The sequence below is a fragment of the Saprolegnia diclina genome (genome assembly GCF_000281045.1).
Source record: "Saprolegnia diclina VS20 unplaced genomic scaffold supercont1.49, whole genome shotgun sequence".
Lineage (NCBI taxonomy): Eukaryota > Oomycota > Saprolegniomycetes > Saprolegniales > Saprolegniaceae > Saprolegnia > Saprolegnia diclina.
In genome coordinates, this window is record NW_008246116.1 from 186,037 (window position 1) to 199,238 (window position 13,202).

General features: G+C 57.7%; 6 protein-coding genes across 6 annotated transcripts; 2 read left to right on the plus strand and 4 right to left on the minus strand.

Moving 5' to 3' along the window:
* Positions 1-36: 36 nt before the first annotated feature.
* On the minus strand, positions 37-2,876 carry SDRG_12384 (hypothetical protein; the record flags this gene model as incomplete). The annotated part of the gene is made up of 2 exons (XM_008618454.1): positions 37-64; positions 109-2,876. The coding sequence occupies 2 exons, from the start codon at positions 2,874-2,876 to the stop codon at positions 37-39; spliced, it is 2,796 nt and encodes a 931-aa protein (XP_008616676.1).
* Positions 2,877-3,571: 695 nt separating this feature from the next.
* SDRG_12385 (hypothetical protein) lies at positions 3,572-5,402 on the plus strand. Its single transcript, XM_008618455.1, has 3 exons — positions 3,572-4,308; positions 4,359-4,662; positions 4,715-5,402. Exons 1-3 carry the CDS (start codon positions 3,600-3,602, stop codon positions 5,304-5,306), a joined length of 1,605 nt encoding a protein of 534 aa, XP_008616677.1. The 5' UTR covers positions 3,572-3,599; the 3' UTR covers positions 5,307-5,402.
* Positions 5,403-5,763: 361 nt separating this feature from the next.
* Positions 5,764-6,360, plus strand: SDRG_12386 (hypothetical protein; the record flags this gene model as incomplete). The annotated part of the gene is made up of 1 exon (XM_008618456.1): positions 5,764-6,360. One exon carries the CDS (start codon positions 5,764-5,766, stop codon positions 6,358-6,360), a length of 597 nt encoding a protein of 198 aa, XP_008616678.1.
* A 166-nt stretch (positions 6,361-6,526) lies between these two features.
* Positions 6,527-8,184, minus strand: SDRG_12387 (hypothetical protein). Its single transcript, XM_008618457.1, has 4 exons — positions 7,775-8,184; positions 7,306-7,731; positions 7,069-7,258; positions 6,527-7,014 (listed from the first exon to the last, which is right to left on the minus strand). Exons 1-4 carry the CDS (start codon positions 8,144-8,146, stop codon positions 6,647-6,649), a joined length of 1,356 nt encoding a protein of 451 aa, XP_008616679.1. The 5' UTR covers positions 8,147-8,184; the 3' UTR covers positions 6,527-6,646.
* Positions 8,185-8,606: 422 nt separating this feature from the next.
* On the minus strand, positions 8,607-9,903 carry SDRG_12388 (hypothetical protein). The gene has a single exon (XM_008618458.1). The coding sequence runs from the start codon at positions 9,872-9,874 to the stop codon at positions 8,642-8,644; it is 1,233 nt and encodes a 410-aa protein (XP_008616680.1). The 5' UTR covers positions 9,875-9,903; the 3' UTR covers positions 8,607-8,641.
* Positions 9,904-10,586: 683 nt separating this feature from the next.
* Positions 10,587-11,913, minus strand: SDRG_12389 (hypothetical protein). Its single transcript, XM_008618459.1, has 3 exons — positions 11,283-11,913; positions 11,075-11,236; positions 10,587-11,028 (listed from the first exon to the last, which is right to left on the minus strand). Exons 1-3 carry the CDS (start codon positions 11,867-11,869, stop codon positions 10,593-10,595), a joined length of 1,185 nt encoding a protein of 394 aa, XP_008616681.1. The 5' UTR covers positions 11,870-11,913; the 3' UTR covers positions 10,587-10,592.
* Positions 11,914-13,202: the final 1,289 nt, after the last annotated feature.

A 13,202-nucleotide genomic window follows, 5' to 3' on the forward strand; every position in this document is an offset into this window, starting at 1 on the left:
TGGCCGCCCGAGCTGTTGAAATTGCCCCAGTAAAAGTCATTCGCGAGCACGCGCGGGGACGTGACTGTCATGTAGTAGACGTTGCCGACGAGCGAGACCACCACGTACGCCAACCCGAGAAGGGCCCACGACCCGCGGACGAACCAGCGCGTCTTGATGAGCACGCGCATGCCGCGGAAGCTCGCGACGCTACGCATGTGCGCCAGGCCGGGGCTGTCGCCACGCACGGTGTGCTCTGTATGGGGCAGCGAGAACGTCGCGACCGCAGCTTCGCGCATGCCAAGTTCACTCGCCGAGAGGCAGCGCCAGAGAGTATAATCAAACACATGCAGCGTGCCATTGTAAGTAAACAGGACGAGGCCGCTAAGTGCGGCCCGCACGCGGTCCATGCGCCACTCGTAGCTGTTACTACTGCTGTCGCAGAAATACACAGTTGCATAGCCCGGCAGTAAAAGCGACGGAGCAACGACCGATGCACTCGGAGACGGCCAGAGGAGACACAGAACCGTGCACACAAGACCGCCAAGGCACTGCACACCCAGGTACACGGCGAGTCGATCGATGTACCCAATCGTGACAACGCCGCTCGAACATAAAAGGTCGTGGTCGACGTGCAAGGCTCGGCAGTTGCGGTGGATCGACGCCGACACGGTCGGTGGCCAGATGGCGTCAAGAAGGACGCTAACGCCAAAGACGAGCGTGGCCACGATTGGCGCCAACTGACGTGTGCGCCGGCTTGTCCAAAAAAGCACGAGTTCGTTCAAGACGTACACAAGCCAGAGCGACTCTCCGGCGAGCACCATCGACTCGAGCAGCGTGCGTGGCGTCGACACAAAGGTGCTGCCACCGCCGACCACTGGTTTGAGGCCGACAGGCGCGGTCGAGAGACACGCTGTGGCAGCCAGGGCACGCACAACGAGCAGCGGGCGCCCGACCCACGTTGTGCCGGCAACGCGGTGCCAGCGCAGCCAGTCGGTCGGCGTCGGGCTGCCGGTGGCTTGTCGGCACATGGCAAGTGCGACAATGGCGGCGACGACCACCAACGCGAGAGTGACGTAGCCACAAACGCCGTGAATGTAGAACGCAAAGCTCTGCCCGACGTCGAGCGGATTCGCAAATTGATCGATCGGGGTGTAGGCGTACGAGAGAAGGTGGAATGTCTGCATATCGCCTTCGAACGCCACCGCTTCGCGCTGCCCGAGCGCCCACTCGAACAGACTCGTCCAGCCAAAGACACGCCAGTGAAGCGCGTCGTGCGGCAGCAACAGCTGACTGCGCACGTCGACGGCGCTGCTACTGGAAGATATATTTTGAACAAACTGCAATGTCGAGAGGGTTAGGGCTTCCACGTCCGCCATCATCCCCGTGACATTGAACGGCGCCAGGGGTGGTAAGCGGTCGAACATGGCCACTGCCACCGACAAGGTGCGCTGACACGAGGCGGCTTCTGCGAGCACCAAGCCCGACGAATGACAGATGGCCGCCACATCGATCCCATGATTCCTCTCGATGGAAAGGGCAAAGAGGATCGACGCGCTGGTCCACGTACTCGTCCACGGACGCTGGGTCGCACACGTGTCATCAAAGCCAAAGGACTCTTGTACAAAGCTGTAGGGGGCCCCAAAGGCGCACATGGGGTTGCCACCGAGGAAGACAAGGTCGGTTGACTGCCACGCGCGCGGCGTCGGGTGCAGGACCGTCGTTTCGAACGCATCCAAGGCTGTTGCTACGTCCGAAGACGCTTGCTTTGCGTTTTGGAGATGGTGCTGAAAGGCGGCGACGTAGGCTAAGAGACTCGGCGGGGGGCGAAGCATCCAAAGATCAACCGACCCAAGGGACCCGAGGTGGTCATGGAGCGCTTGGTTGATTCCATTGAGCGGATACGGAACGTTGTACATTTCGATGGCTTGTGGTAGTGTGTGGCCGAAAAAGGTCGGACTGTTGGTCACGAGGCTGTCGTTGACGCCGAGGTAGAAGTTGCCCATGTCGTTCTCAAAGGCCCCGTACATGGAGAGCGTCGACCACAGCGCGTACCGGTTCACAGGTGCGATCGTCTTGATGTGGAGTGTCGTGGTCACGCCCGCCGCGCTGACAACGCCGATGGTTTCGGCCAAGCCCACTTGACGGAGGTTGCTCCAGCAAAGAGTGAACGTGGAGCAGCCCGCGTCCGTCCACACCTTTGTCTCGTCAATCACTGATGCCCACGGCTCGGCGACGAGCAATGGCAGCCACGACGCCCCCGCTGGCGTTACCGAGATTGCGTCTATAATCATGGCGTCAAAGAACTGCTCGTACAAAACGAGCCACGCTGGCAAATCCGTGTTGCGCAAAAAGGCTTCCAAGTGCACAGCGGCGTTGGTGCCGTACCGAGCTTCACACCGCGCTTGGCGGCGAAAGGTGTGCGCGAGCGCCCATCGCTTGTCGAGATCTACCCAGCAGTACTGTGTCATCGTAAACGTCACTTCGGCCGGGGCGAGCTCGCGAATACTGACGATCGCGGCTGCGAGGTCGTCGGTCCGCTCCGTCAGCAGCACCTCCCGGGCGTAGCTCGCAGATATGTGCAGCGCACTGGTGCGGGGGTAGCGCTGGGGCAGCACGATCGACGTAAGATCCAAGCTGGCGACGCTCGAAGTGCGGGCCAACTCGAGGTTGAAGAGGTCCGTGACCGCGCTCGCCATGCCCGACGACAGGAACGACGGCCAAAACAGATTGTTTTCAAGGTATGCGCCGTAGATGGTGAGCACGCCCGTCGCGAGACCGACGGCACAGAGGAGGTAGAGAAAGCCAAGGGCGTCGAGGAGCTTGTGCCACCGGGTCGTCGGCACTGCAACCTCGGCGACGATCCACGACGCGGTTGGTGTCCGCTCCACCGACATTGGCGCGCTTGAGGAAACCGTGTGAAGGGTTGAGCCCAACGTTACGGCGAAACGAACACCAGACTCCTAATCGGTGCAAACACAACGCTTCGTTTTAAATATCCCAAATGATTCAAGGTGCTTGTGCACCTGACCACCCTTGTCGACGTTCCGAAGCGTGAACCCTCTAACGCTCGTTTGAGGTATCAGGTGATGACGTTGTAGCAAAATCAGACACCCTTCTCAATCGCCGTTGAGAGCGGACACGGCTTTCGTCTCGATGAAGGTGCCTAATGATAGCTCTAATAATGGGTCTCCCTCCATACAACCCATCGCGACAGAGCGGTGCAACGACACTCTACTTGGCGAAGAAGAAGGGCCGTGCCGATATACTAACACAAGCCAAGACGGCGTCCGGCTCCGTCGCGCATCGATCGGTGTCCAGATCAGCGGCGACTACGGCGCGAACAACGGACACCAGAAAAGCAAGCTGCGTAACAACAATCTACGCTTCAACTAACTAAGAAATGATGTCCTTACACTGTACTCCATTGCGATACTATGAAGCCCTTCACGAGGCGGTGGCCTCTCTCAAATGTGGCAGTGGAAACAAGTTGCGTCGGTTTAGCCATACGTGGCAGAGTGTGGTACCAAACCTCTAGAAAATGATATGTACCGTCTGGCGTACCATCTTTCACGGGCTCCTGCCACTTGGAGTTTGCACTTGGAATTGACACGACGGCGATGCTGCGGCCGACGGTGCTGCTCGCTGCGATGGCCGCCGCCTACGCGTCCGAGCCCGTCGCCGACCTCTTCCCGACGCCGACGCCCTTTGGCGTCTCGCACACGCTCTCATATGTCAACCACGGCAAGGTGCCGTACGACCCGGAGAACAAGCAGCCCAACACCGATCTCGTCGTGTACCCCGAGGGCCAAAACCGCCCGCTGGACCCCGCGTTCGCAAGCGCGCGGCCGCCGCCGCCGATCGTGCCACCGACGTTTGACATCTTTGTCGGTCTCTCGGCCTTTCGGGACGGCGGGCGCTGCGGCAAGACTGTCTTCACCGGCTTCTTGCGCGCCAAGCACCCGGACCGCCTGTACTTTGGCGTCGTCGATCAAGTGAGCCCGGAAGACGAGACGACGTGCCTCGAGTCATATTGCGCACTGGCAAACGCTCAGTGGCCTGACGTCGACTGCAAGTACAAGGACCAGATCAAGATCGACACGCGCCGCGCCGACGAGTCGCGCGGGCCGACGCTCGCCCGACACTACCAGCAAAAGCTCGTCGGCGACCAAGAGTTTTGTCTTCAGCTCGACGCCCACAGCATCTTCACCATCGACTGGGACCTCGGCCTCGTCGACGACTGGAAGACGACGCAGAATGAGATGGCGATCCTCACCACCTACCTCCACGACCTCAACGATTTCATCTTGCCCGACGGCAGTAACAAAGGTACGACAGATCCACCGCCTCCGTTACTCATCTCCCGTTGCCATCCCTAGCGCCACAGCACTTGCCGCACATTTGCCAGACGATGCGGGGCGGGAACGGCCTCGTGCGCAACATTGGCGCCGACCTCATTCTACAACCCAAGTACCCGCAGATGACGGCGCTCTGGGGCGCGGGGCTCTCGTTCGGCAAGTGCCACGCCGAGAGGCGCGTCAAGATCGACTCGCACACACTCTGGATGTTTGACGGCGAAGAGTTCCTGCGCGCGTCGCACCTCTGGACGCACGGCTACGACTTGTACTCACCGTCGCGCACCGGCAGTGTCGTGTACCACAACTACACGAGCGTTCCCAAGCGGTGTGTCTCTTTCAAATGTGGACAACTTGTCATGTATCAATGTATCAACTAGGTTTGAATCCATTGAAATCGACGAAGCAATGCGGGCAACTGAGCGTCTCCGAGGTGAAAATCGCTTCAAGTTTCAGGTCGGCTGGCCGTTCAAGGGCGAACTCGACGGCGACGAGCTCGACGTGTACAGCTTTGGCACGGCGCGATCCCTGCAGAGCTACCTCGACTTCTCGGGGATCACGTTCGAGCCAAACCAAACGGACAAGCACTCGTGCAAGCAGCTCTACTGGGTGCCGTACCAAGACCCGAGCAGCGTCCAAGCGCTCGTGCCTGGCTACACGATGATGCCGCCGCCACCCACTACGACCAAGGCGCCAAAAACCGCCACGTCCGCGCCGACAACGACCAAGCTCGCGGCCACAAAGGCGCCGGTGGCAACGCCTTTGGATGGAACGCCCAAAGCTGCGCTCTTGCGCCAAGAAGCCAAGCCGGCGCCCGCTGAGAAGACGCGACCGCCGCTCACAGAAAACTACTTGGCCGTCGGCATCGTTCTCCTCGCCGCCGTCGTCATTGTTGTCTACACCAACGACCCGCTGTGGTACCGCGCGCAGCGTCTCGTTGGAGTCCGCCACACCGAATTGCATACAGGCTAATGTCCAACCTCAAATTGACAATACTGTGATGGCTGCATATTTAGCTACAAGCTGAAAGTATATGTATCGCCTCCAACACGGAGGAGCTATGTAGAGGACAGGAGTCGTTTGTACACTCGGGATCCCAAACCGCTTGACGAGAAAGTTTCTTCCTTGGCGCTCAAGGAAACTTCCTCGCTGCGATGGTCACGCATACAATATTATATAATGTGTACTTGATGTTTGTAGTGTTTTTTAAAGTTTCAGATTAAAATATCGGCGGCGCCGATTTTTCGGCCGCCCTGATTGGCTATTGCCATTCAATTTAACGCACGTGATTGGCGCGTGACGTGGTGCGCACGATCCAAGGTTGTCGGTTCACGCGGTTAGGAAGGTGCTTCGCAGGACCCCATGCCTGCAGCTCTTCGAAGCCTCATTTTCAATTCCGCCCGCTACTACTACTAGCACTACGATCACGATGACCAACCTCACTGTCTCTGTCATCCTCGGCTCGGTCCGCCCGGGCCGTATGGGCGTCCGCGCCGGTGCCTATGTCCAGACCCAGCTCGAAGCCCTTGGTGTCAAGGTCCATCTCATTGACCCCGTTGCGCTGGACGTGCCGCTCTTTGGTACGCGCTTCGACTACATCCCGGAGGCCGACCGGTCGCCGGCGCTTCTCGAGCTCCACGCTAAGTTTACCGAGAGCGATGCGGTCCTGATCGTGACGCCCGAGTACAACCACACGTTCTCGCCCGTCATCTCGTCGCTCCTCAACTACTTTTACCACAACGAGTTTTACTACAAGGTCGCCGGTATCACATCCTACACGATGGGCCCGTACGGCGGCGTCCGCGCCGCCATCCAACTGCGCCCGTACCTCGGCGAGCTCGGCTTGGTTTCGATCCCCAAGATTCTCCCGCTCCCGACCATCCACGCGCTTCTCGGCGAAGACGGCTCGGTGCAGCACGACGCGGTCGGTGCCGACGCCCTGGAGGCAATCAGCAGTGGCTACTTTAAGGAGCTTCTCTGGTACGCGGGCGTGCACAAGACGGCCCGCGCCGCCGGCACGCCGTAAATGCATGTACAAAGGCTTACTGTTCACGACATCTCGAGCAATAACATGACTCCCAATAGCCTCTCTTTTGCCTCTACAGAGCACGTGTGGTGTGAAAGCGGAAAGGTGTTGGCATGCTCAACGTCCCACTCATACATAGGTCACAAAATTTGGGTGAAGTGCCACAGAAAAACCAAGTTTACATTTAAAATTGCGTAACTATTGCAGCGAGGACCCAAGGAAGAAGCTTTCTCGTCAAGCGGTTTGGTCTTCCTCAATTACATCAATAATGAACAGCCTAAAATACTTATTTCTTGTGCATAGCTGCAATCATTTGTGCCAGCAGCTCGGATTGTGTCTTGATGGCGTCCAGAACATGTTTCGTCGACTCGGACTGCGCTTGAATAGCATCCAGTACGTGCTTGGTTGATGTCGATTGCGCCTTGATGGCGCCGAGAACATCGTCGAGGGTGGCCGAGCCTGGCATCATAAGCGTGGCGGTGGGCGACTCGGCAACCGTTTGGCCCATCGGCACCAACTCGTCGCGCACGCTGGCGACGCGTGCTTTCACGACTTCGGGAGGGGACCGTGGCTTCTTGGTACTGCGTTTGTCGCACTGACTTGTCTTGCGTTTTTTCTGGATGACGTCTTCTTCGCTTTCGGAGGAGCTCTGGTCTACAGACATGTGCGACATGAATGATTTGCGGTCCACAAGGAATGGACTAATACCGTTGTCGCCGTTGCTATTGTCGACATTGTTTGTCGATGCCAACGACTCGAGTTGCGCGTTGGGCGTGTCCGACCAGAACGCCATCATAACGTCCAAGTGTATGGGAAGCGTGTCGGGGTCCGGGGGGCTCTCAGGCGACTCGAGGAGTGAAGCTTGGTAGGCGGCCCATGTCGTCCGCAAGCGCGTGATCTATGTCGACGATATAGGACGCTCTTTTGCATCGATTGGTCCTTTACCTTGTTGCTGATTTGCTTGACCGAAAACGTGCGACCGACGAGTCGGCTCAGCTCGGCCGCCAGACGCAGATTTGCGCCCTTCTTGGTCATGTTGTTGGTCGAGTTGAACTGAGACGCTTGGCTTGGGTCGTAGCGCAGCTCCAAGAGCTTCCTCACGCTATCATCGCACCAGTAGACGGGCTCGGGCTTGCTCTCTGTCTCCGTTCGCTTGATTTTTCTCTTCTTGTAGGTTTTTGTGGTTGTGCTGCTTGGCGGCGTCGCACTGCCTGGCGCCGTCGCAGTATTGGTCTTGGGCTTGCGCTGCACGCAAGGCGTGTCCGACCAGTACTTGGCCATGATGTCCAAGTGCACTGGCGGCAAAGTTGGCTCGGTGTCGCTCGCCGTTGATGTCTTGTAGTCGGTCCATGCTGCTTTCAGGCGCGTCATCTATGTCGATTCGAAAGGAGGTAGGGCACCCGCATCGAAGTACCTTGTTGCTAACTTGCTTGACCGTAAACGTGCGCTCGACTATGCCGCTGAGCTCGGCCGCGAGACACTCGTTGGCGTAGTTCTTGATCATATTGCACTTGGAGTTGAAGCGAGACGCTTGGCTCGGGTCGTAACGCAGCTCAAAGAGCTTGCGGACAGTCGCTTCTGGCCAAAGATCTTTCTTGTCGTTGGCTTTTTTGCTCGTATGCTTGTCGCGCTGGACATCTTTGGCCTTGGCGGCTGGCGCGTCGGTGGGCGGCGTGGTGCTGGCAGGCGGCGTCGACGCATCGTCCGTCTCGATGACCAGCGCAGGTAGATTACGTGGCGCAACCGCCTTGCGCGTCGCTGTTGGCTTGCTCGTTCGCTCTGCCATTGTTCGATCTTGGCGACCTCGAATCGCGTCGAGTCGCCTCTTTCTCATTGGCACCAGTCCTTGCACCCTACCCCTTTTGCGTTTTGGCCAATCACAATGAGCCGCAGTTTTGATGAGTCGACAAGCGTCGGAGCGAACGTTCGCCGATTCGAGTACAATTTAATGGATTGTACTATCGGCAAAGGGCGTGTACAGCATTGTCAAATGAGCACACACCCTTTTCTCTATAAATCGTATATGCAAGTAGTACGATGATGAGGTCAAGTGCTGGAAATGTGGACGGAGACATATCCTTTAGCCAAACCTGTAGCCAAACTGTCTTCATTGTCGCACCAACACCATCGTCATTCTCGACGTGCACCACGATTGTCCGTCCTTTGGTCGCCAACCTGAACCATAGAACAAGTCTAGCGTAGTTATATTTTACTGCAACCTTGCATGTATATGCACCATTTTCAAGCAGAGACCGAAGAATGTACTACACCAAGTTAGGATCTAAATCAGCAGCGCTTCAATGGCCGTGAGCAAAAAGAGACCAAACGGGACGTCCTCGCCGAACGCTTTTTCGGGTCGAAAGAAGAGCAGCCGGACGCCTCCGGGCTTGGCCGCTGCTTGCTTGACGCGCTCAATGGTCTTGTCAAAGGCCATGTCGTTCGTGCGCTGACCATCAATGGCGACGAGGCGGTCGCCGGCCAACGCCTTCTCCAAGCCGGGCGCCGACGTCGGATCAGTCACGTCTTCAATCTCTGTTGCGCCTTTTCGGCCCACGAGCACCACACCAAGCTTCCCGCCATGGTACACGACCTCGTAGCAGTTGCTCGGAAGTTGACGGGGTGGTGCCGGGGGCGCGGCGGGGGGCGTCACAAACAAAAGCTCCAGCGGCGCCGTCGTCGCATTGTCGTGGCTCTGGATGCGGTCAATCACGTGTTCCATGGACCAGCGCTGCGTGCTCTCGCCGTTAATGCTCACCAGCTGGTCGCCAACGAGCACGTTGTCAAGTCCGTCATGCAGCGTCGTATCGAGGAGCTGGCTCACGGTCGGGAACGCCTTGATTTTAAACGCCAGCCCGAGGCGACCACCGGTAAAGTACGCAACGTGACTAGGGCCGCGTCGAAGCCCTGGTAGCTTGCTGGTCGATGACGTTATCGATGACGTCGTAGACGCAGCCTCGTCCTCGGACAGCGGCGCGACGGCCGCCGGCATAAGACTGCTCACAAAGCGCAGCGTGACAGGCCGTGCCACTTTGCTCAGCGTCGCCATGACGTGTTCAAACCGCATGACCGACGTGTCGACGTCGCCGATTGCAACGAGAATGTCGCCGACGTCGGGCGACGCCTCGTGGACCGACTTGGAGACGACCGTGAGGAGCGAGCACGGGTCCATGACAAACGAGAGGCCAAGCGGCGCATCTTCGACCCAAAGCAGCTCGTGGCCGTCGTTGCAGAGGACGTCGCATTGCGGAATGTCGTGTCGCCGGCTCTGGAACGTCAAGCGCAGGGGCGTGCCCGAGGCCTTGGTCCGCAGCATCTGCAACGTGGTCGCAAACGCGGGCGTGACGGGCGTGTCATCGATGGCAATCAGGACGTCGCCGACGGCGACTGGAGTGGTAAAGTGCGCGGGTAGCGGCGTCGTGAGCTTCGAGACGACGGCCAAGCCCGCGCGGTTGGAGATGACAAAGACGCCGAGCGGGCCGTTGACCCACTCGACGTGCGTGAGCGCCTCGGACATTGCACTTTGGCGCTGAAACGGATGGCGCGACAATTAAATGCAAGAAATGAGCATACAATTGGAAAGATAATACTATTAAATGATTCAATTACGTTGGGTACACGGACGTACCCAAAGTATTTGCTGACAGAAGACACGGACGAGTCGCTTCCAGTGCCTCAATACTGTGCACAGCCATAATATTGTCATTTCCTTGTAGACTGCATGTTATGGTTATGGAAGTGCAATGTACTATTGTACTGGTACCAAGAGCTCGCCGAGCACGTCAGTCTTCTTTGGCTCGTGGTGCTCTACCGGTACCTGTGTGGCTGCGATGACAATGATGGCGGCGGTCATCATGCGATGCGACGTATCGACAACACAATAAAAGTGGCACTGAAGGACGGCTCGTAGAAGCTCACCTCACAGCAAAATGGTTATTTGAGCAGGGAATCCAGTCTCGAATATGTTTTACCTATATCCCTGTCACTGACATTTATCCCTGCAACGCGGGGATACCACGCGCTTTCCCCGCTTAGCTCCTACTACGTACACTTGTAGTCGAATGACGCGCAAGTACAAAAGGCGCTGCAATCAACTTCAGTCAACATCCAGTACACCGTGGAGGAGCCGAGCAGGGAGCCGAGGGTTTTTACCGACGCATCCCTCCTATGCTTCTGACAGCATACGCGAGCGTCCTCAAGCGAAAATACAAATGATACATGAATGACAGACGGGTTTACATGCGGCATTGGAGCGTCGCTAGCATCGCATTGCGCTTCTTCTGGACCATACCCGGCACGCGGCCCATGGCGCGATGGAGCCACGTACACAATGCGTCAAAGTTGATGCCAGGCGATGGGACGCCGAGGCTTTCACGCTGCATTCGTGCTCGACTGTACGCGAGAAGGGCCGTTTGCACGTAGAGCAGCATCAAGACACCACTGTCGTGGGGCTCGCGCTGCAATGGCACCTTGGCGAATCCCTCAAGAAGGTTCAGCGGCGCGTCACTGCGTGGACGGCTCGTGCGCTGCACCGCCGCCAGAAAATTGCGCACTTGGGTGTGAATCGTGCGCTCGCGGTGCACACTGTCGTACGTATCGAAAAATGCAATCGTTGCCGGCGTCGTCGTAGCTGCGTCGAGACGGAAGACCATGGTCACGCTCCAGTGGTCTCTATATTCTCGTCAGAAGTCTGTCATGCAAGCTGAAAAGCTCGTACTCTTGAAGTAGCGGCAGCACGACAATCTCGGTCGAGAGAATATCCAGGTATGCTGCCGGCGATGGCGGTGGAGCGCCAGATCCCATGAGCGACGACAGCACTGATGCAGGAAGGATGCGGCAGTATGATTTGGTCGCTGCACACAGGTCATCTTGGAGCTCACTACAGCCGCATGAGCCTTCCAGCCAAGAATTTGGATGGACCGTACGAGAGAAACCGGTCAACAAGGTTCATCGTCAAGTCCATGCCCGCTTCAAGACGTGCAACGTCGCTCAATGGGGCCATCTCGGCAGGCGCGGACGCCGGAAAAAGCGCGACCGAGGCTACTGCCTCTTCTTTGTCTGCACCAGCGCCATATCGTCGGGAGCGCTTGACCGCAGCACTCGTTGCCGCAGGGCCATCGCTCGTTCGCTTGCCGACGACATGCGAAGCAATGGCTCGTCCCGACGCAGCCGGAAAATCGCCCTCGCCACGGTCGTACGTCGCGCTCTTTACCGAGTACCGCACGTCAAGAAGAAGCTCGTCAAACTTGAACCGAATCTCATCACGGTCGCGTGTAAGAGCTGCAAGCTTGGCCTTGAGCTCGGTGTTCTCGCGCTCGAGCGCCGTCTTGGCTCGTTGGAGGGCTCTATTGGCTCGTAGCGCGTCGTCGCGCTCGGCTTCAACGTCGAACCGATTGAGGACGCGATGCGCGTCGCGGAGCTCCTTGAGCGTTGCGACAGTCGCCTGCGCCTGCGTTTCGACGACCGCAAGCTTGTCGTCGATGAACTCGCCGTTAGCGCGAGTTAGAGCCATGGCAACAATGCAAGGCGATAGCTATTGTAGGTTGCTCGTTGTTGATGCGACCGTTTGAAAACTTGCCCAACTGGCTCACCTGAAATTCTGTTTTGGCTCGGCAGTTGACCCAGCAGCCATGCCATCCAGTGGCCTGTCCACGGCGAACGCGTAAGCTACAGCAGTACCAAAATTCTATGAGCGGTAATGTTGCGCGGACTGTGGCCGCCACGTTTCTCAATGCTGCCGACAATGCGGAGTAGTTTCGAGAGGCATTGGCCCACGGCACACCACAACATAAAACAGTGTTCAAAACAGCTGTTCGATCCAGGCCGACGCAGCGACGTACACAGGTCTCGACGATACCCTTGTCGGTGGTCAAGTAACCAGTGCCATCGAGCGCATTGCGCGACTCACAGCGGTGCACCAAAGATACGTAGTGCCAATGTGACAGCGATGCCGTGCTTGACCAATGATAAACGGCGTCATATTGACCTGAATGGCTTTGGCTGCTTCTCGTGTGCATCATTGGCTCCGGAAATCTACAAGCAACGCACATGCAGGTGTCCCACAATGTTGTCATGCGGGTTGAACCCGGGCGTCTCCAGTACGAGCTGACGATCTGCAAATCCAAATGGACCAATCAGCAGAGAAATCTCATTCTGATTGGTCACGAGTTGGCGAATCAGCGCGCTGGATTGGCGCAGAATGTATGTCTCGCAATGGCGATCTTGCTCGTTGAAACAAGACTTTGTTCAACTGTGAGCATGTGCTGGAACGAGTTGTATATATGAGCGTGTTTCGCGTTATCTTGGTTCTTACAAAGACTTCGCATACGTAGAGACTGGCAATCTCCTTCATATGCTCGCCGGGCCGTGGCTTGCGCAGGTGGCGGCGCGGGGGCTCGTCTGGCTCTTCTGTCGTCGCCCTACGACGCTTGTGGCCGCAAATGAGGCACTGGACGACACGGTCGGTAAAATCTTTCTGGCGTCACGGTCGGCGGCAAAGCTACGCAGTTTGTCAAGGTCCTCGGGAGACGCCAGCGACTGAGGCGGCGTCAGCGACTGGAGGTCGCGGCACTGGACGATGGGCAGCGTGATCTTGGTGCGCCCTAAGAAACGGGGCGCCTCGGATGAGCGAAGAAGCAGTCCGCAGCCACGTTGGCCGGGACGTCGCGGCCCAGCCGCAGCACGTGGCGAGTTCAACAAGCAATCTTTCGCCAAAGGTCCTTGACTATGCTCTTTGACTATGCTATAAACACACTGCTTAGAGCTCTGCAAGTGCCATTATGAGAACACATCGACGGGTTCTTCGTATCGCCTTGCGCGGAGAAGCTGCAGAACATCGTGTTTGC

Coding starts and splice junctions, on each gene's coding strand:
- SDRG_12388 (XM_008618458.1), bottom strand. CDS start 9,874: ATGTCCGAGGCGCTCACGCACGTCGAGTGGGTCAACGGCCCGCTCGGC.
- SDRG_12387 (XM_008618457.1), bottom strand. CDS start 8,146: ATGGCAGAGCGAACGAGCAAGCCAACAGCGACGCGCAAGGCGGTTGCG. Junction 7,259..7,305: donor TCAAGCAAATCAGCAACAAG/GTAAAGGACCAA, acceptor TCGTCGACATAG/ATCACGCGCTTGCGGACGAC. Junction 7,015..7,068: donor CAATAGCAACGGCGACAACG/GTATTAGTCCAT, acceptor ACATGTCTGTAG/ACCAGAGCTCCTCCGAAAGC.
- SDRG_12389 (XM_008618459.1), bottom strand. CDS start 11,869: ATGGCTCTAACTCGCGCTAACGGCGAGTTCATCGACGACAAGCTTGCG. Junction 11,237..11,282: donor CTTGTTGACCGGTTTCTCTC/GTACGGTCCATC, acceptor ATGCGGCTGTAG/TGAGCTCCAAGATGACCTGT. Junction 11,029..11,074: donor GTGCTGCCGCTACTTCAAGA/GTACGAGCTTTT, acceptor ACGAGAATATAG/AGACCACTGGAGCGTGACCA.
- SDRG_12385 (XM_008618455.1), top strand. CDS start 3,600: ATGCTGCGGCCGACGGTGCTGCTCGCTGCGATGGCCGCCGCCTACGCG. Junction 4,309..4,358: donor GCCCGACGGCAGTAACAAAG/GTACGACAGATC, acceptor TGCCATCCCTAG/CGCCACAGCACTTGCCGCAC. Junction 4,663..4,714: donor TACACGAGCGTTCCCAAGCG/GTGTGTCTCTTT, acceptor TGTATCAACTAG/GTTTGAATCCATTGAAATCG.